The sequence below is a fragment of the Dendropsophus ebraccatus genome, chromosome 14 (assembly GCF_027789765.1).
Source record: "Dendropsophus ebraccatus isolate aDenEbr1 chromosome 14, aDenEbr1.pat, whole genome shotgun sequence".
NCBI classification, from domain to species: domain Eukaryota; kingdom Metazoa; phylum Chordata; class Amphibia; order Anura; family Hylidae; genus Dendropsophus; species Dendropsophus ebraccatus.
Window position 1 is genome coordinate 40,794,432 of NC_091467.1, and position 19,553 is coordinate 40,813,984.

General features: G+C 46.8%; 1 protein-coding gene across 6 annotated transcripts in view; it reads right to left on the minus strand.

Annotated features, from left to right (window-relative positions):
- Positions 1-19,553, minus strand: part of CARD14 (caspase recruitment domain family member 14) — an 86,799-nt gene that overhangs the window by 28,155 nt on the left and 39,091 nt on the right. For all 6 annotated transcript variants that reach the window (XM_069952255.1, XM_069952256.1, XM_069952257.1 and 3 more), the window contains 7 exons: positions 19,105-19,242; positions 17,746-18,071; positions 12,129-12,281; positions 4,545-4,664; positions 2,127-2,252; positions 1,300-1,452; positions 331-465 (listed from right to left, as the gene is read on the minus strand). In XM_069952255.1, coding sequence (XP_069808356.1) covers positions 331-465; positions 1,300-1,452; positions 2,127-2,252; positions 4,545-4,664; positions 12,129-12,281; positions 17,746-18,071; positions 19,105-19,242 — 1,151 coding nt within the window. The remainder of the gene's footprint in view (positions 1-330; positions 466-1,299; positions 1,453-2,126; positions 2,253-4,544; positions 4,665-12,128; positions 12,282-17,745; positions 18,072-19,104; positions 19,243-19,553) is intronic.

Consider the following 19,553-nt stretch of genomic DNA (forward strand, 5'->3'; position numbering starts at 1 on the left):
TTTTATGAGAAGCCAGCAGGCAGGTGGGCGGATCGACAGACTGACCAATTTACATATTGAGAAAATGAAAGATTGCAGGAAAATAGCAATGAGAATGACGGTAAGAAAATTACCTAGAATTATACTAGAATTGTGCCGGGGGGCGAAATAACTTAGAAGCTGCCCTGTTAATGCTCTAGGGAAGTTGTGCCTAAGCTTTATGTGGTGTCCATCAAATGATATGTGTTGTGTAACGTAACTAATCTTCATCTGTTGATACATTCTACAAAAGTTAATATATGGCAAATTAAACATAATCTGCATTCCAGCGTCCAGCGTGATTTAACAAACCTCAGATACGCTGCAAGAGGACCCCTTGTCACCATCATCAGAAGGACAAATTGCATCCATACGCACAAGTCTTTGATGTTTAGACTGCTGACAGATGTTTAATTGCTCTGTGAGTTCTTGACAGTGTTTTCTCATCTGTGGAAGAAAAACAGTAATAAACAGTGAAAATAAAGCTTATAATTCAACTCCTTGCAACGCTCTACAGAATGTCCAGAACTTTGTCATGTTATGACCATTGTAAGATACAACCATTGGTAAAAATCACAGAACATTCTGGCTCCATGAAACGGTCAGGTACATTAAAGAAAATACGTGTTTCAAGATCAGAATGAATCACTAGGTGTCCGATCAGTCAGAATATTACGGAATGACCTCTTCATTTGCATTTCTAAAACAAACACTGGCATGACCTGAACCAAAAGGGCCCATTAGCCTGGGAGAACCAGAGAGCCCCTTTAGAGACTTGGAATGTAATGACATATTTATATCAACTATTACTTTGGAACAGGCGGATTCAGTTATCTCAAAGCTCTGATTTAATGCTCCCTGCTTGTTAGGCCATGTTCACACTACGTTTAACAATGTCCGTTGCGTAGCAGTGCGGCCACCAGTCGACTTTACATGTGTGAACAGCTGTTATTTCCAGACGCTGTTCCTTTGCAATCAGCGGCCATTCCTTACTCAAAAATAACGTTGTGTGAACATTGCCTTACTGTGATGTGTAATTCCCATTGCAGCCAGTGATTTTAATTTATTTATTTATTATATATATATATATTTTTTTTTTTATAAATCCTCTATAACAACAGATTTTTGATCTAGAATTGCATGTGAGCTGCCAATGCTAAGTGGCAATGCGGTAATATCACAGGTGTTTACTTTCAGGAGATAAATAGGTATATAGGTATAATATTCATATTATTATATAATAAAAATGTTGTTTTCCACGCCACTCCCTTCTTTTCTTACCATCCCGATCTGTAGCTGTGCTTCCAGACTTCGAATCTGCTGTCTGAGTTCTGAATTACATTCAGTAAGATTCATAACTTGTTTTCTAAGTGAATCCTTCTCGTTCAGGAATTGTGAAATCTCAGCTTGCACCATGTCTCTTGCTCTATATGCCTGCACAAAAGAATTAGAATGTATTCAAACATACAGGGGATCAAGATGTCTTACAGTATGATTCTCCTTAATGCCTATATTGCGGTGGTATAATGAAAGCTGCTCCCTGTTTGCTATAGACAACAAATATTATATTTGTTATATATATTATAATAAGACAACTTGATAAATCTCCCCCTACAGTATCCATACTCATATTGCCCAATTACTCCAATTTTATTTTCTCGATTAGGCCATGTTCACACCTTGTATAACCCCGGCCGTTCTGTGACCTGGCCGGGTTGCATAACGGCTGGTGTTACTGAGGATCATCACGGCCAGTTTTGCAGTACCAGCCGGATGATGTTCACTTCTGCTGAATTCACTGCTGCACACAATGGAGCGTGTGGCCGAAGCCGCAAGCTCCATTGTGTGAACTGACAGGCTGCGTCTGACATGTCAGTTTTTTCGTGGCTGCTATCGATCCCGGCCAGAGTGTATACTATGTCTATACACTCCGCCCGTGATTGCATAATCAGCAGCACAATGTAAGTTTCATATTAATCACGGTCGTTATTGCAAATCGGCAACAACGGCCATGATTAATATGAAACTTACGTAGTGTAAACATAGCCTTAATAAACACAGGAATGTGCTTTAAATATATGCCATATTTATGACATACATATACATACCTGATCACGCTCCTTCTGGAGTTCAGAAAATTGTTCATGGAAGGCTTCAGTTTTCTTTTTCAAGATGTCATAGTTATCCTGTAAATGTCGGCATTCTTGAAGTATTGTCTCTTTTTCCTCCTTCCACTGAAAAATACAATTATCATGATATTGTCGTCTCTTTTCTAAATTTATTGAAAGTTTTATCAGTCAACTATCAATGGATAAAACATTTTCCAATGGGACTGTTCACATTACATGGCTAAATGAGGCTATGGGGCAAAGTCCATGACCCACAACCACTATCCACAACCCGCAACCCATAGCAAAAATCCACAGCATACAAAGTAAAAAACTGCAGCAAATCCAAGGGTATAAACCCCAGATTCCTGCTGTATATTTTTTCACAGAAACATCTGAACATGGGTCCAATGGGTTCTTTTACTTGACCCCGATATTAGTGAGCTCGCTTGTTCTTTCCATTGAGCAAAAGAGGCAACTGATATCATCTCTATTATGTATGAAAAGCTGTTTGTGTACGCTTGTGTATCATTTTGGTAATATTTTTAGTTTTGGCCTAACTTTTTTTTAAAAAATCTGTTCATGACACAAATTTTTTGTCATAATTTTTTTTCCGGGCATATCGGTTATATCTCTTAATGTCATTCCTTTGAGCTAAATAATAATGGATTTTGTATTAGGTACAAGTTAATTTCAAAAATGTAAAGTTTATATTGCTTTTTTATGTATTACTACTTTTTATATCAACCCCTGGAAAGTAATGGCTGGAGAATAGTGGATCCGGTGAACAGAACAACAGGCAGAGAACGCTTTTACAATAGGTTATGCGGTATACAATAGGCTTTGGGCACTAAAGATCCATTGAAGACCATAGGAAGAGGTTGGGTTATATAGGAGTGGTATAGGGCTTGCACCAATTAATGGTGCACTGGCCCTTTAACTTGTAGCAGAGCTGGCACGCATGGCGCCCTGGAAGATGGGTATGTGCACGTTGGCCCTCAGAGAAGGAGGAGCTGCACCAGGGAAGAGGGGAGGAGAAGGGCAGTTGGGACGGGAGCGCGGCCGCTAGCAGAGGTACTTGCTGTGACCATGACACCACCCAAAGTCAGACCCTGGTTATATGAGAGTAAAATTTCCTCCAAGCTTATTCAGGCGAGGGCAAAGGGGACATATGGTAAGGGCACAATAGATGAAAAGATTAAAACCAAGTTTTAAAAAGATTAAAACTGCAGACCTGTATATGTGTGGGTATAATGTTCTATCATGGGGAGTGTTAAACTGGCTCTATCATTTCAATAAACTTTGACCCCTTCACTGCCTTAGACCACCAGGGAAGTTTAATGCGCATTGATGGACAAGTGTCTTTTTTCAACCGTATTAAATATGAAAAATGGCAATTTTTTTTCATAGACAACACAACTCTTGTCTCCAGTTCAGGTGCAGTTTGCAATTAAAGGGAACCAATCACTTAAAAAACGCATGTAACGCTATGGGAATGTGCTGTAGCAGCACCCAGCACACTTCCCAAACATGCTTTTATACCCCCTGTCCCTGCAATGTACAAGCCGAAAACTCACTTTATAAGCTTGGCGCCCTGTATGTAAATTACCCCCAAGTAGTCCTCTGGGCGGGGAGCTGCGGGCAAGTAGTCACTGTCCCCTGGGCGTTCTGCAGCGCTAATCAAACCCCTCTGGGCGTGATTAGCCTGCATAATTGTGGCGACGTCACCAGAGGCGCGCTGTCCCCAACATCAGCACGCCTAGGTTATTGCTGTGCCGCACTTGCGCAGTACAGCGGGTCCACTCTGCACCGTACTGAGCAGGTGCAGAAAGCCTCAAACTCATTGCTGGAGATTCGGCAATGAGTTTGAGACTATTTTGCACCTGCGCAGTACAGCGCAGACCGGACCTGCTGTACTGTGCATGAGCGGCACAGCAAGAACGTAGGCGTGCTGACGTTAGGGACAGCGCGCTTTCGGTGACGTCGCCACAATTATGCAGGCTAATCACGCCCAGAGGGGTTTGATTAGCGCTGCAGAACGCCCAGGGGACAGTGACTACTTGGCCGCAGCTCCCCGCCCAGAGGACTACTTGGGGGTAATTTACATACAGGGCGCCAAGCTTATAAAGTAAGTTTTTGGCTTGTACATTGCAGGGACGGGGGGTATAAAAGCATGTTTGGGAAATGTGCTGGGTGCTGCTACAGCACATTCCCATAGCGTTACATGCGTTTTTTAAGTGATTGGTTCCCTTTAAGCTCCATTCACTTCAATGGAACTGAGCAGCAAAACCCGCCCAAGCTGGAGACGAGTGGAGCTGTCTCTGGAAGAAATTGTCAATGTTTTTGTAGCGCTGGATAACCCGGTAAATACGGTATATCTATATCTATCGGTCTATCTATATATGCACATACACCTACCTGCATTTCTGAAGCCTCACCAGCAGCAATCTTCTTTCTGGCTGCCCTTAACTCAGCCATTAACTCTTCTGAATCTGTTAGTGTCTCATCTGAACACTGGTTTTGTGCATCCTGTTCCACCTTAAGAAAATAAATACAAAATTATCAGTACAAAAACAAGAAATAGAATTTTTAGCAATATGCTGTAGTAAATTTGCCAAATGTTAGGTCATATGCACATTACAATGTACGGTCAGTGTTTGTGGTATATATTGTCAGTTTTTCACAAGCACCGCACACTCTGGCATTGATGAAAGGGAACGTACCCTGATCCATATACAATGCGGTTCCCCAAATATTGTTATTATTATGACCCTTAACACTTTCTTGTCGTTCCATTAAAAGTATTGCATAGTTACAACTTCAGAATTTTTATGTGTCTGAATTCAAACTAAGGGTAGCTTCACACATACAGGATTCGCAGCAGATTTCACGTTGCGAGTTCCGCAGCAAAATCCACTGCGATCCTGTGATTTTCTATGGGTTTATATACTCGTAGCAGATTTTTCATTCCTCTGCGAGTATGTAAACCCCCGTCTCACTTAATGTGACCCTGCTCAGCTAATACATTACCAGGCTGCACTCCTGCTTGCTGCTTAGGCACCTGGCTACTGGTGTCCCGCTCAGCCAATCAGTGTATCTTGGGGTGCACCACTTATAAACGACTCCATTCAAAGTATATTCACAACAACCGTCTTATGCATATGATGATCATTTTTTTTTTTTTTTAAATTCTTTATTTTGGGAACAACAAGAATGGAAGTACGGAGACAACACCTCCGCCCCCCGGAACAACATACAAACCTTGGAGACAAAGTAATGACAATAAGATGGGATTTTTACACCAGTGTGAACAAAATATATATATATATAGTCCCGGCCCAGAACAGGGGACATCACCCTGTATGTGCCGGAACGAAACGGCTCACCAAAGAAACCCATGACTTGCGCTAGCCACATCCGTGCTAATGATAGTTCCAGTGACAGGAGGGGCACCTCCGACCCCCACCCCAGGTCCCCAGAAAATTTTAACTAATTGGAGCCCCCGAGAGGGGGGGGCCCCCTCCGTCTCCGCAGAGACAGAGAAGAAACAGAAGAACCCCCCCGACAGGGGGGAGAGAAGTGAAAAGGATCAGTGAAGAGAGACGAACTGGAAGGTGAAGGGCAGGAAACAGACTGGGGTAGAGGATAGAGGAAGGTTAAGGGGGCAGAAGGAGGGAAGGGGAATGGACTAGGGTGTGGGAAGGGAAGAGGCTTCGGGCCGTCATCCCCCGCGGCAAGGCCACCCCATGATGGTCCCTCGCAGGGGCGCGCCCCAAACATGTTATAAGGTCCCCCTAACCCACATCCAGACCACCGTCACTCAATAGGGACACATATTCCGGGGAGGCCTTGTATTCCATCCATGAAAACCAAGTCGCGGTAAATTTGGCATTGGTCTCCTGGAGGGACGACGTCAAGTCCTCCATATGCATTATGTCGTTCACCTTGCCCAGCCACATGGACAGAGGTGGAGCTGAGGTTTTTTTCCATAGTAATGGGATACAGGCTCTAGCCGCAATGACAAGGAACCGGAGCAGAGACCTCTTGTATCGATGAAGTGGAAGCGGACTATGGTGCAAGAGGAATAGCGCGGGGGATAGGTCAAAGGATACCCCGGTTACTGTTCTAATGACCTGTCGGACCCTGGTCCAGAAGGGGAGTAAGGTCGGGCAGGACCAGAATATGTGTAGGTGTGTTCCCACATCAGAGCCGCATCGCCAACACAGGGGGTCCACAGCAGGCCAGATGGCGTGGAGGCTGGCGGGGACCCGGTACCAGCGTGTGAGTATCTTGTACCCTGTTTCCTGGAAGCTGGATGACACCGAGGACTTGTGTACTAAGGTGAGTATTTTGTCGCGTTGGGGGCCTGTCAATGTAATATTCAAATCCGCCTCCCACTTGAGGAGGTAGTCCGGTGGAGGGGGGTCAGGAGGAGAGGCTAACATAGAGTACGTCAGTGACAGAGTGTGCCTCAACGTGCCTTCTTCAAGACACAAGGTCTCGAAGGCGGTGTATGAGGTCGCAAATGTAGATGCCAGTGGAAGGGTGTGCAGAAAGTGGCGCAACTGGGCCGTACGCCAAAATCCCAGCGGTGCGGGATCTGTCAAGTCTCCCAGTGCAGTCATTGAGGCCCACTCATCACCCGAGCGGAAAGAGGCAATCCGGAATTTACCCGCTCCCAACCACGAGCGGAAGACTGGATCCTCCAGGCTCGCGGGAAAGGCGGGATTTCCCAGCACTGGGAAACAGACAGATCTATGTGGGAGCATCACAGAGCGGCTCAAGGGGCTCGCGCAGGCCTGTATTGTGGGGCCAATAGTGGGGTGGCCACTCAGCGGGCGCACGTTGGACGGGTGCAGCCACGGGAGGCAGGGGAGAGGAATGGGCGTGAACGATTGCTCCACTTTGACCCAAGGTTTGCTGTCCGCATGTCTGCACCAATCCAACGCCCTAGTTAGCATTGCAGCCCGATGGTACAGTCTGAAGTCCGGGAGCCCCACCCCTCCCTGCGATTTGGGTCTACACAGCATGGTGCGTTTCAGGCGTGCTGGTTTATCGTTCCAAATGAAGCGAATTTGCAGGGAAGCTAGCGCCTTAAAGAAAGAGTTCGGGATCTTAGCAGGGACACACTGAAAAAGGTATAGCAAACGGGGGAGCAGTGACATTTTGAAAATTGCACATCTACCGAACCACGAGAAGTAACCCCTGGTCCACACGGCACACTGAGATTGCATTTTGGAGAGCATAGGGGGGAAATTTAAAGGAAATAGTTTGCGCAAGTCTGCAGGAAGTAAGATCCCCAGGTACTTAATCGCTTCTCTCGCCCATCTGAAGCTGAATGATTCGCGGAGCGCCAGCACCGTTCTATCAGCCAATCCCACACTCATTGCCTCCGATTTAGAAAAATTTATCTTAAAATTGGATACACGGGCATACTCTGCCAATTCCCTCACAATGGAAGGGAGGGACACCGATGGGTTCGAGACGAAGAAAAGCAGGTCGTCTGCGTAAGCGGCAGTTTTATGAACCACGCCACCCACCGGTATTCCCCCCACATCCACATTTGCTCGGATACGGCAGAGGAGGGGTTCAAGGGTAAGGATGAAAATGAGTGGGGAGAGCGGGCACCCCTGCCTCGTTCCATTTTTTATGGGGAACTCCTCTGAGAGGAGGCCATTCACCCTGACCCGTGCTGTCGGGTTGCAGTAGAGTGCCGATACCCAGTTCATAAAGTTTGGGCCTAGGCCCATGTATCTCAGGGACTCCACCATGAAGGCCCAATTGACTCTGTCGAACGCCTTTTCCGCATCCGTTGACAGCAGCATCAAAGGCATATCAAGTGATTTGGCTTTGTGGAGCAGAGCAATCGCCCGCATGGTGTTGTCCCTGGCCTCACGACCGGGCATGAAACCCACTTGGTCAGGGTGAATGATCGTCCCCATGGCTTGAGATAATCTGGTGGCGAGGATCTTAGAGAATAATTTCAAGTCTACATTGAGGAGCGAGATGGGGCGATAATTGCTACATAGGGTACTATCCTTCCCCTCTTTCGGAATCACTGTGATGTGTGCCCGTGTGGAGTCCAGGGGCAACTCCCCCGCCCCGGAGACTGTATTGAATGCTTTGATGAAGGGGGGGGCCAGTAGAGTTTGAAACCTCTTATAGTATGTTAGGGAAAACCCATCAGGGCCCGGGGCCTTCCCCGTCTGTGTGTCCTGGATGGCTGCTAAGAGCTCCCCTACGGAGAGAGGACTCTCCAGGGCCTCTGTGAATGATTCATCTAAGTGGGGCATACCGGAGGCAGCTAAGTACCTCTGAACGCGCGTCAGAAAATCATTGCTCATGGTCGCGGGGTTAGTCGCGTCCACGGAGTATAGTTTTGCATAGAACGACCGAAATTCTTGCGCAATTTCGGAGGGAGTGTGTATCAGGGCTCGGGACTCCGACTGCACCACCGGAATATAGGATCGAAGCTGCTGAGCCCGCAGTGCCCTTGCCAGTGCTCTCCCAGGCTTATTACCATGTTCATAGTAGTGCCTTTTGCATTTGGATAGTGTAGCCTTGGCTTTATGTATGAGGTGCGCCCTGAGTTCCTCCCGCTTGGAAAGGAGCTGTCCTGTAGTGTCGGCAGTCTGGGTCTGTTTATGGGCTGTCTCCAACTCTTTCAGCTGTGCCAAGAGCTTCTCCGTCTTGAGTGACCTCTCCTTTTTAAGACGGGCCCCGTGCTTCACGAGGATGCCTCTGACTACACATTTATGGGCTTCCCACACTGACATCGGTGAGACCTCTGGTGTGTCATTTAGTGGAAAATATGACTCCAATGCGGTCTTAATCTCCTGCTGCACCACCACATCTTGTAGGAGGGAGCTATTGAGACGCCATTGCCATTGCGGGGTTCGGAGGAAAGGTAACTCAAGAGACAGAACTATCAAGGCGTGGTCTGAGAAAGTTATGCTATCGATATGTGTCTGCGTAATGAGGGGAAGGTCGCCATGGTGGAGAAAAAAGTAGTCCAGTCTGGAGTATGAGTCATGTACGGGTGAGTAAAATGTGAAGTCTTTGTCGGCGGGGTGGCAGATGCGCCATACATCTACCAGTCTGTGTTCATGCAAGGTCAGGCGAATACGCCGTAAGGCGGAGGCGCTGACATGGGAGGACCCCGTGGAGGTGTCCAGTCGTGGTTCCAGCGCAACATTAAGGTCGCCCCCCAGCACCAGGGTCCCCTCAGTAAAGTCCTCCAGTGTGTCCAACATTCCAGATAGGGCCGGCCCTTGATTTGCGTTGGGCAGGTAGAGGGAGGCAAATGTGAAAGTGTGTGTGGCGATGCGACCCTTAAGGAGCACCATCCTACCTGCTTCATCGCAAGAAGTCTCCACATGCTCCCACGGCAGATTTTTGGATATCAAGATACAGGTACCGCATGCCTTCGGGTTGGGAGAGTAACTGTGGTATGCAAAAGGGAAGAGGGAGTTAGACAGCGTGATCAGATTAGAAGCATTAAGGTGCGTCTCCTGCAAAAAGACCACCTGAAGTTTCTGTTTCCTGAGGAGGTTCAGTAAAATGGACCGTTTCCCCGGGTCATGAAGGCCCTTAACATTGAGGGAGCCTACCCGAAGGGGCACAGCCGCCGCCATCTCCAAAAGGGAGAGAAGGGAGGGGAGGGAGGGGTTAGGTGGGGGGGGGTTAGATGGGGGGGGAGGGGTGGGGGAGCAGGGAAGGGCGGGCAAGGGGGAAAAACACAAGGGCAAAGAAAGAAGGTAAGCGGGGAGAGTGCAGAAAGAGACTAGGAAAAAGAGATAGGTGCACCCAAAAAGAAGGGATCGACCACCCCCACAAATTGGTGGGAGCGGTGGTCCAGGGGTGGGAGAAAGAGGAGAGTGGAGGAAAAGTAGAGAGGAGGGCTATGCCCAGAAGAAAGATCCACTAGGAAGATCCGCAGGAAGTCCCAGGTGGAAAGGAAAAGAAAGAGGGTAATGGAAAACCATGGGGGAGGTCCGTGGCCAGAAACCGTCTTAATGAGTTACAGAAAACACCGTGGGGGCCAAGTCCGCCCCATCCCCGAAAAGATAGGGAGGAAACAGAGCCCAGACCCCACAGGGCACAAAGCTTAAACCAGGGTTCAACTATAACATGAGAATAAATGCAATGGCAGCATCACAGAGCCTACAAATGGAGTGGAGTTTGTGAATCCCCGGACGCCGGGGGAAAGAAAGAAAAAATCACACAGCCAGGGGGACAGCCCTGGTCCGGACAGGGGGGGGACCACGGCAGCAGGGGCTCCCAGGGCTTAAACACGCGGACAGATAGGTCCCTAGATTCTCTGAGACCCCACGTTTCCCCCCTCCTCCCTCATAATTACGGTGTGCAGAGTCCCGGTTACCAGTGTCCCCTCACAGCTGCGCGGTATGTAGATAAGTCCCTTGTCCAAATGTAGGCTAGGTTAGGTCGTTCAGGCCTCCAGCGGGAGACCGGCGGACAGGTCCGGACCCAAGGGGACATCCCCTATAGGGGATGGCGATCTCTCGCGGCGGCGTCTTGTGCCCCCTCTGGAGCGGGATCTGGGCTGCATAACAGGAGCGCGGTCCACGGCCAGCCAGTCCGGAACCGACACAGGTGAGGTATCCAGAAAGGAGAAGAGACCCGGCAGATCCCCCGGCGTGCGAACCACGTATGTACGCTCCTCCCTTTTCACTATCACATGGAAGGGGTGTCCCCAGCGATAGGAGGCGCCTCGCTCACGTACACAGGCCAATAGCGGTTGTAGGAGTCTTCTCATATACAATGTCCGGGCTGAAACGTCCGGGAACAGCCGAAGTACAGTGCCCTCATACATAATGTCCCCTTCCACATCCCTGGCAGCTCTTAGTATGGCTTCCTTATCAGTAAAAAGGTGCAGTCTACACAGGATGTCTCTAGGGGTACCTGCTTCCTGTTGGAATCTGGACACACGGTGCACCCGGTCTATGACATATGTGGCCTCTGCCGGGCGTCCTGTGACTTGATTAAACAGGGAGGTGGTCCTTTGCAACAAATTATCTCGGGACCCCCGCTCTGGCAAACCTTTAATGCGGACATTGTTCCGACGTCCTCTATTTTCCTGGTCGTCCAGCAGCAGTGTAAGGGTCTGTGTGTGGCGTCTCCCCAGCTCAGTTTCGGTTTCAAGTGCCGAGACTCGCGTGGTCAGTGCCGCTATAGCGTCTTCAGTAGCGGTCGTTCTGGCCGAGATCTCTACCACTTCCTCCCGCACCGCGCTGAGGGCTTGTTGATGGGCCGCTTCTATGCGGTGGGCAAGGGAGTCCAAGTCCTGTTTGGACGGCAGCGCCTGAATCAGGGTCCGGAGCATAAGCAGCTCAGACTGCATCGCTGTCGCCGGAGGGTCTCTTTGCGCCAGTAGTTGCGTGCCGGGCGAGTCGGTGACTAAGTCGCCGTTGTCCCCGAAGGGGTCGGGTGGAGAGCCACAGTCCTCTGGCCCCGTGAGCGGGAATCCGCGCTGTTCTCCCATCCTCTGCTGTGAGGAGGCCGTGGGCGCCATGTTGCTCCGGCTCGCTGGGGTTCCCGCCGGGATGAAAAAACGGTCTATGCCACCGGAGGAAGCCACCGAGCGGGTCACTGGGCGGAGTGGGTGATCTGCTACAGTCTTCTGACGGGTGGGCATCACATCTGAGCACGGTGAGTCCCGGTTATCGTGTCTGACACGGCCTCTGGCACGGAGCTCCAAGAGAACACGTCCTCACAGCACCATGACTAAGCCACTCCCCATATGATGATCATTTGTGACATATACTTTGCATCTGGACTACAAACATAGGCACTTTTAGACTACGTTCACACACACCGTCAAAATAACGGTCATAATTTAATGAAGGCAGTATAATAAAAAAAGGCTGACATAGCCTTAATATACTTCAATGCTGCAGACAAAATGTGTCTTAAAGATAAAATACTGCACTACTGCAATACTGCAGAATTCAAGTGCCCAGAAACAGTCATTTAATTTCTCACCATCTTATGCTGTCCTTCAAGCCTCTCCTTTAGCATCCCGTTTTCTTTCTGTAGAACCTGCAACTCTTCTTCACACTGAACTCGAGAAGTCCAACTTTGAGCTACCTGCAACTCCATTTTCACTCTATGTAGCTCCTCTTTCACAGAATAGAACTGTAAGGTTCACAGAGAAATATTTTATGTTAGAGCAGCTAAGCATGCACATTACATCACAGCATAAATGTATAGCATGGTATAGTATGGCCATGTAAATGAATGATTTACAATCCAGTTCTGTATCATTTTTAATTGTCATGCCTATGTAGTGTCCCTGCCACTAAGTTCTATTGCACCTGGGCAAAGTAACTCGTATCAGGTTCACACAGTGGGATATGGTTCAAGTGTGTTCTGTGTTTTCCCCACTAGGTGTCACTACTGTGTTTCTTCTATGTTTATTTCTGTGCACAGCTGAAGTAAGCATTGGGTTAATTGTTGTATGTCACATGTTTCTTTTCCCCCTGTCACAGGTGCAGGCCCTCATTTTTCTGCCCTATCCTCATCTTTCTCTCTTACACCACATAACCCCACCAATCACTGGGAGGTTTAGTGAGCCCTTAGGAAAGGAGTTTAGTTCCTGGTGGCAGGAGTAAGTTAGATCCTGGTTGGTCAGGAGAGAGAGAGAGCAACACGCTAGACACGGTTACTTCTGCAGACAAGTCAGGGCCTGCCTAGTGTGAATGGTTTTCTAGGAGAGCTGACCAAATTTGTCTTTTTTTTCTGTGTACCGTGACAAATGGCCAAGTGATCCTACACCCACCTAGCAGCCACAACACCGCTAAGCTAACCCCGACAGGACATTACCAAACCCTGCGGTTACCGCACCTACAGTACAAATTTTGGGATAAAAGAAAAAAAGCAATCAGTATCAGGTCTCAATATTAACTGTCATTATTAAAATGTGTCATGAGAAAAACAAAGAAATTTACCAAAATTGAGTTGTAAAACATTCATATTAAACTCTTTGGACCCCTAATTGTTACATCCATCGTATAGCTGTGAACCATGCCTAATACTTTGTGGCATCCATAATACATAGACTCCCACATTAAAAAAAAACATATACCACATAATATACTTTTTTGATGGATACTTTTTTATGGAACAGCACAGAGATCTGCATTATTCTATCCAGCAGAAGAACCATCCAGGAATCAGAATGACTCTTTGGCCTTTTATGGGTGATTTGTTCTATAGACACATTTGTCATATTTGCTTAGTGACTTCCTGGTGGATATGGCAAACAGACAACTAAAATGTGGTGTAGAAAGAGCCTAAATCCCACAAAAGTTTGCAATGTCATAAAAGAGGGCACTCTAGCTGACACTAGAGAACAATGTACCCAGGACCACTTGGGGCTATTCCGAGCTCCTGTGAAGAACCTTGTCCTGCAGAATATCTTCTAGTCCCCCCTGAGAGCAAGTTTAAGAGAAGAAGATTGAGCAGAGGATAAAGTCGCACAGCCTGTGGAAAGAAGGTGGACTAATGTCCTATAGCATCGACCTTTCTGGATTTCAGACCAGGCCTAAGACCAAGTGGCTGCTAAGCTACAAAACTTCAGAGACCTGCATCCCACAGTGGAAATTCCAGCGTCAGTGTAAGTAGAGATTTTTAGGACTAAAATCCAATCAGTTAATATTCAACTCAGGAAAGAGACATTGAACTAATAAAATAACAGGGGCTAAAGGGGAGTTTACAAGTTACAGACCCATCAGTTTGTGAGGTTCTCTACCTCCAGTCAATCTGTACCTCTTAGGCTGTTAAGTGTCTGTCCTCTTTTCTGCATTGCAGGAGACATCCACAACACCATAACACTAGACCTCTTACACCATGGATGGGGAACCTGCGACCCTGCAACTGCTGTAAAACTATACTTCCCATAGTGCCTGGACAGCCAAAGCCAGTTTGCAACATTTGGTTGGTAACAGTATGGTGGTATAATAAGATGGTTATAATAGGCTGTAAGCATGGAGGAGATCTGCTCTGCCAAGACTTTGTAGAGTTTCCCTGGGTACCCTTTAGGGTCTGGGGCTTCATTGTTGTGCAGGTACTTTATAGTATATCTCACCTCACTATATAGTATATCACACCTCTGTGTCTCGGATAGACAGTTTAGCATCTCCCACTTTTTTGGCAAGGAGATGGTCATGGAAACTCAGAACCTCCATTTGGCAATGGCAGGGGCGTACTGTAGCTAGGGGTTCAGCCTAGGGGAGGCGAGTGAGTCTGAGTGGGCCCCCAACTGATTAGGTTACCCATAGGGAAACTCAGCAGACGACAATGTTGTCTGAATAATAAAGGGTATTTTCTGCTACATTATTCGTAGTGACTCATTACTCATTTCACATATATAGCCGTGTAAAAATTAAAGGGTTCCGCAAGATTAAAGTGTCACTGTCGTGAATTTTTTTTTTGCAGAAATCAATAGTCCAGGCGATTTTAAGAAACTTTGTAATTGGGTTTATTATCCGAAAAATGCATTTTTATCATGAAAAAGCAGTTTGAAGCTCTCCCCCCTGTCTTCATTGTTCTCCTATGGAGAGAGCTAAAGAAAAGACCAAAACAGGACAACAAAGAGTTAATCTACAAATCCCTCACGGGATATCTCTACTGACCATCATCAGTGACCTGTCTGAGCTCGGATTACAGCTGTCACCCAGCTCCGTGCCTGTAATCCTCTGTTATCTGCTTTCTGCTGCCGGCTAACTCCCTCCTTCCTCCTCCCCCCTCCCTTCTCCCTAGAACAGACAGGGGACGTCTCCTGCAACAAGTCACAATTTTCAGATTTTTCAGAGTGGATGAAAAAGAGGAAGGAGGGGGGGACCTGGGAAAAGGCTTTTTACATGCAGATAATGGCAGATTTGGCTAATAAACCCAATTACAAAGTTTCTTAAAATCGCCTGGACTATTGATTTCTGCAAAAAAAAAAAATACGACAGTGACTCTTTAAATAAACATAGCTGCCTTCTCCCAGACACAGCACCACTCTGCTCCTCAGTTTGTACTTGTATTGTAGCCAGTTCCCCCTTATAGTGCCTCATATTGTAGCCAGTTCCCCCTTATAGTGCCTCATATTGTAGCCAGTTCCCCCTTATAGTGCCTCATATTGTAGCCAGTTCCCCCTTATAGTGCCTGATATTGTAGCCAGTTCCCCCCTATAGTGCCTCATATTGTAGCCAGTTCCCCCTTATAGTGCCTCATATTGTAGCCAGTTCCCCCCTATAGTGCCTCATATAGTAGCCAGTCCTCCCTATAGTGCCTCATATTTTAGCCAGTTGCCTCATATTGAAGACAGTTCCCCCCTATAGTGCCTCATATTGTAGTTTATCCCCCCCATAGTGCCTCTTATAGTAGCCAGTCTCCCCACAGTGCCCCATATAGTAGCCAGTCCCCCCTATAGTGCCCCATATTGTAGCCAGTTCCCCCCTATAGTGCCTCATATTGTAGCCAGTTCCCCCCATATAGTACCTCATATAGTAGCCAGTTCCCCCCTATAGTGCCTCATATTGTAGCCAGTTCCCCCCTATAGTGCCTCATATAGTAGCCAGTCCCCCCTATAGTGCCTCATATTGTAGCCAGTTCCCCCCTATAGTGCCTCATATTGTAGTTTATCCCCCATAGTGCCTCTTATAGTAGATAGTCTCCACACAGTGCCCCATATACCCATATAGTAGCCAACCTCCCCCCAGCCCCCCCTCCCCATAGTGCCCTCACAAGAAAAACAGTAATTCACCTGTGCTGGCTCCCCGGCAGTCCCTCTATGGCGCTCATTCTGCTGTCATTAGCACAGGCAGCCGGGTACAGAGACGCTGCCTGTGCTGGGTGCCCCTGCAGATGAATGACAGAGGCTGCAGGTCACTTCCGGCGCAAGCAGCATCCCTGTACCCTGCTGCCTGCGCTGAAGAGGAGAGAGAGAGAGAGGAGCTGCTGGGGAGGCGGGACAGGTGAGTTGCCCTGGTAACCCTGCCCCCCGTTCCGGAGGCAGCGCTGCGGCCGTGCTGCTAATTAGTGGCTAAGGGCCGCCGCTGGACTAAGGGAGCTGCCAGACACTAGGTCTGGTAGCAGCCCTTAGCCTCCAATTAGCGCGGCTCTGGGTGAGTGCGGGGGGATGGCAGGCGCCGCCGGCCTGCCCGGTCATAGAAACGGCCATGGACCTCAGTGGGCCCCGGAGCGACCCCTGCACCCCCCAAATTTTGCTTCTGGGCAATGGGTTAGGTTACCTATATAGATGTTTACAATAGTCTCTAGACTTTAGATCTATGTGGAAATGACTCAGTTCATCTCAGTATGGCTCCAAGATGTTGCATAGGGAGGCAAACTTTGGCAAGATGTGTCAGTGGTCTTCTCAATTTGTTGAATCTGGACTGTTTCCTCTGAGTGGTGTATGTTGCTTTACCTCTCTGACCATAAAGTCAAAGTTACTTTTAGCTACTCTTTAGGCCTCACAGGAGTCTCTAGAAGTCTTCTGTATATGCAATCCTTAGGGTGGAACTGGCTGTCTGATATGGCTGTCTTTTTCTTGATGGCTGACATATATTCAGTTACTGTACATTAGTACCACTTAAGCGGCTTCCCAGAACAATGTTGGCATAGACTTCTGATTCTCATTTCCTACACCAACCTCCTATTACTTCCTTAAAGACATTGTCTTGTACACCAGGAATCTCCACAGAAAGTCTATCCCCTTGACATGAATATCTCATAGCAAGTGCGAGATGGGTGGGTGGTCTAAATGGCCATGTCTGGGCATTAATCCCCCTGCTCCGATATGTCTATGAGACCAGTTGAAGTGCAAAAAGACAGAATTTGTCACTAATGCATGGTGTGGAGATAACTGTAACACTACATTTCCCATCTTCAGATGGGAAAGAGTTCAAGTCCCCTACTAAAACTTTATAAAGTGTCACTGTCGTGAATTTTTTTTTTTGCAGAAATCAATAGTCCAGGCGATTTTAAGAAACTTTGTAATTGGGTTTATTAGCCAAAAAAAGCATTTTTATCATGAAAAAGCAGTTTGAAGCTCTCCCCCCTGTCTTCATTGTTCTCCTATGGAGAGAGCTAAATAACAGACCAAAACAGGACAACAAAGAGTTAATCTACAAATACATCACCCTCTATTTCCTCTGACAGTCACCACTGACCTCTCTGAGCTCTGATTACACCGTTCACCCAGCTCAGTGCCTGTACTCCTCTGTTATCTGCTTAACTCCCTCCTCCCCCTCCCCTCTCCTTAGAACAGACTGGGTACGTCTGATGCAACAAGTCACAATTTTCTGATTTTTTGCAGTGGATAGAAAAGAGGAGGGAGGGGGTGACCTGGGAAAAGGCTTTTTAAATGCATATAATGGCATATTTGGCTAATAAACCCATTTACAAAGTTTCTTAAAATCGTCTGGACTATTGGTTTCTGCAAAAAAAAAAAAAAAAAATACGACAATGACTCTTTAAAATGATTTGGGTCTTTCATAAGAAGTGATTCCTGGTTTTGAAGAAATGGTTTATAGTCACCACTCTGGGCACTGTATAGATTATAGTTCTTGCACTCACTGTAAATGGTGTTATTGTTGAAACAAATACTCACCTGTTCCTGCAGTTCAGCAATCCTACTCTGCACAGAGTCCTTCTCCTGTAACGCATGCGAGTAGCGCATGGACAGCTCATACTGCTCATCTTTCAGTTTACTTAGCATTTGACTCTGGGCATCCATCTCTCTGTGGAGTCGTTGGTTTTCATGCTCCATACTTCGCATACATTCTCCTTCCTCTTTCAGCTGTTGTTGTTTTTCACGCATTTTGTGCAAATGATGCAGCAGAGTTCCTTTAAGTTGCTTCTCCTGCATCAATTCTTCCTGCAGGCTACTTAATGTGTTCATGAGAAAAGCACTCAACTGGCTGATGTCAATAAGTTCTAAAGATAAAGGAAAATTGCTTTCAAGACAGAGGTTATGGTCATTTATCATGTAAAATGACATCTTATATGCTTTAAAAGGGTCAGTTTTATAAAATGTGTGGCTCTGGGCAAAACTAAAAACCCAAAGGTCTAAAAAAAAAAAAAATTGAACCAATAACAGTAACATTGATTCAAGGGGAGCGTCCTGGGTGTTATAGGGGGCTATAGGTATTTGTCCCTGCTGTTCGTTGGGATAAACTGAGCACTGTTAGGAGCGCTCCCGCATCATCCGGACTGCCCCTCCATTCATTATGTTTAGAAGGGGTGGACCGGATGACGCAGAGGTTACCTCGACTAACAGCGTGGAAACACTAAGGAGAAAGGTAAGACACACATCTTCGTCCTCAGCATCCCCGATGCCATAGGGAGCTATTAAAATGTGTTTTACATTACATTATCTGCTTAATTTTGATAAACAATGAATCTAACCTGTTCAATTTTATGTTATGTAAAACACATTTTAATTACCAAAAAGCAATGTTGAACTGAAAAAAAAATAATCTAGAATACAACTTTGAATTTAGCATTCTAGATTTTATGCGTACCTGAATGCTCTGCATTTGATTCTTGGTGGCTGTCACAGGTTTGTAAGATGTAATTAAAAGTATTCAGTGGTAAATATAACTCATAAGGCATGCTTCCCCTATTGCAGAACATCCCAGCCACTTCCAGATCAACATGGCAGTGGGACGGCGGCCCACAATGGGATGACATGTAATTATGTGTATGTAATTGCTATGATTATTATTATTATCACCAAATAAAGGATCTGAATGGAACGGGAGAGGTACCCTGAATTTGTGCCTGCTGACTCGGACAAGGATGTGATAACTGGTTTGTCTATCCCCGAGTGGAGTAAGTTACATACACTATCCACATTGGTTTACCCACTTTCATTGCTGTTTGAGTGCAGTCCTTCTCTTTTTCTCTTGTACTGCTTCTACATATTACTTTCAATGGAATTTTTGTAAAAAATTAACATTTTACTTACTGGTGAAGCTGTTGGGATCCTTATTTGCTTCTTTTCCTGTAATCAGGGTATAAAGTTTGGGATTCACCAACATTAAGCTCTCCAAGAAAGCAATGCCTCCATTCTTTCCTCGTGTATGAAGTACATCCAGCAGGTACCCTAGATTTATGAGCAAGCTTAGTTTAGAAAGATTTAAAGGAGAAGTCCCACAAAATTAAAAAAATGCAGTCAGGCAGGGGGGTGCGGGAAAATAATTAAAAAGTAAACTAGCAATGTGCCCTGTAGCACTGCTTCCGGGTCCCGTTGACAGCCGCCAGTGTCCTGCACCTCTCCTAGCTGCAATATCACGTAGCCGGGCAAGTGACTACTCGCTCAGCCAATCATTGACTGGGGCAGGAGACTGCCCCAGTCATTGACTGGATTAGAGGGCAGTGGGTCAACTGGGTATGAAATGAGCAAATAATTTGGCG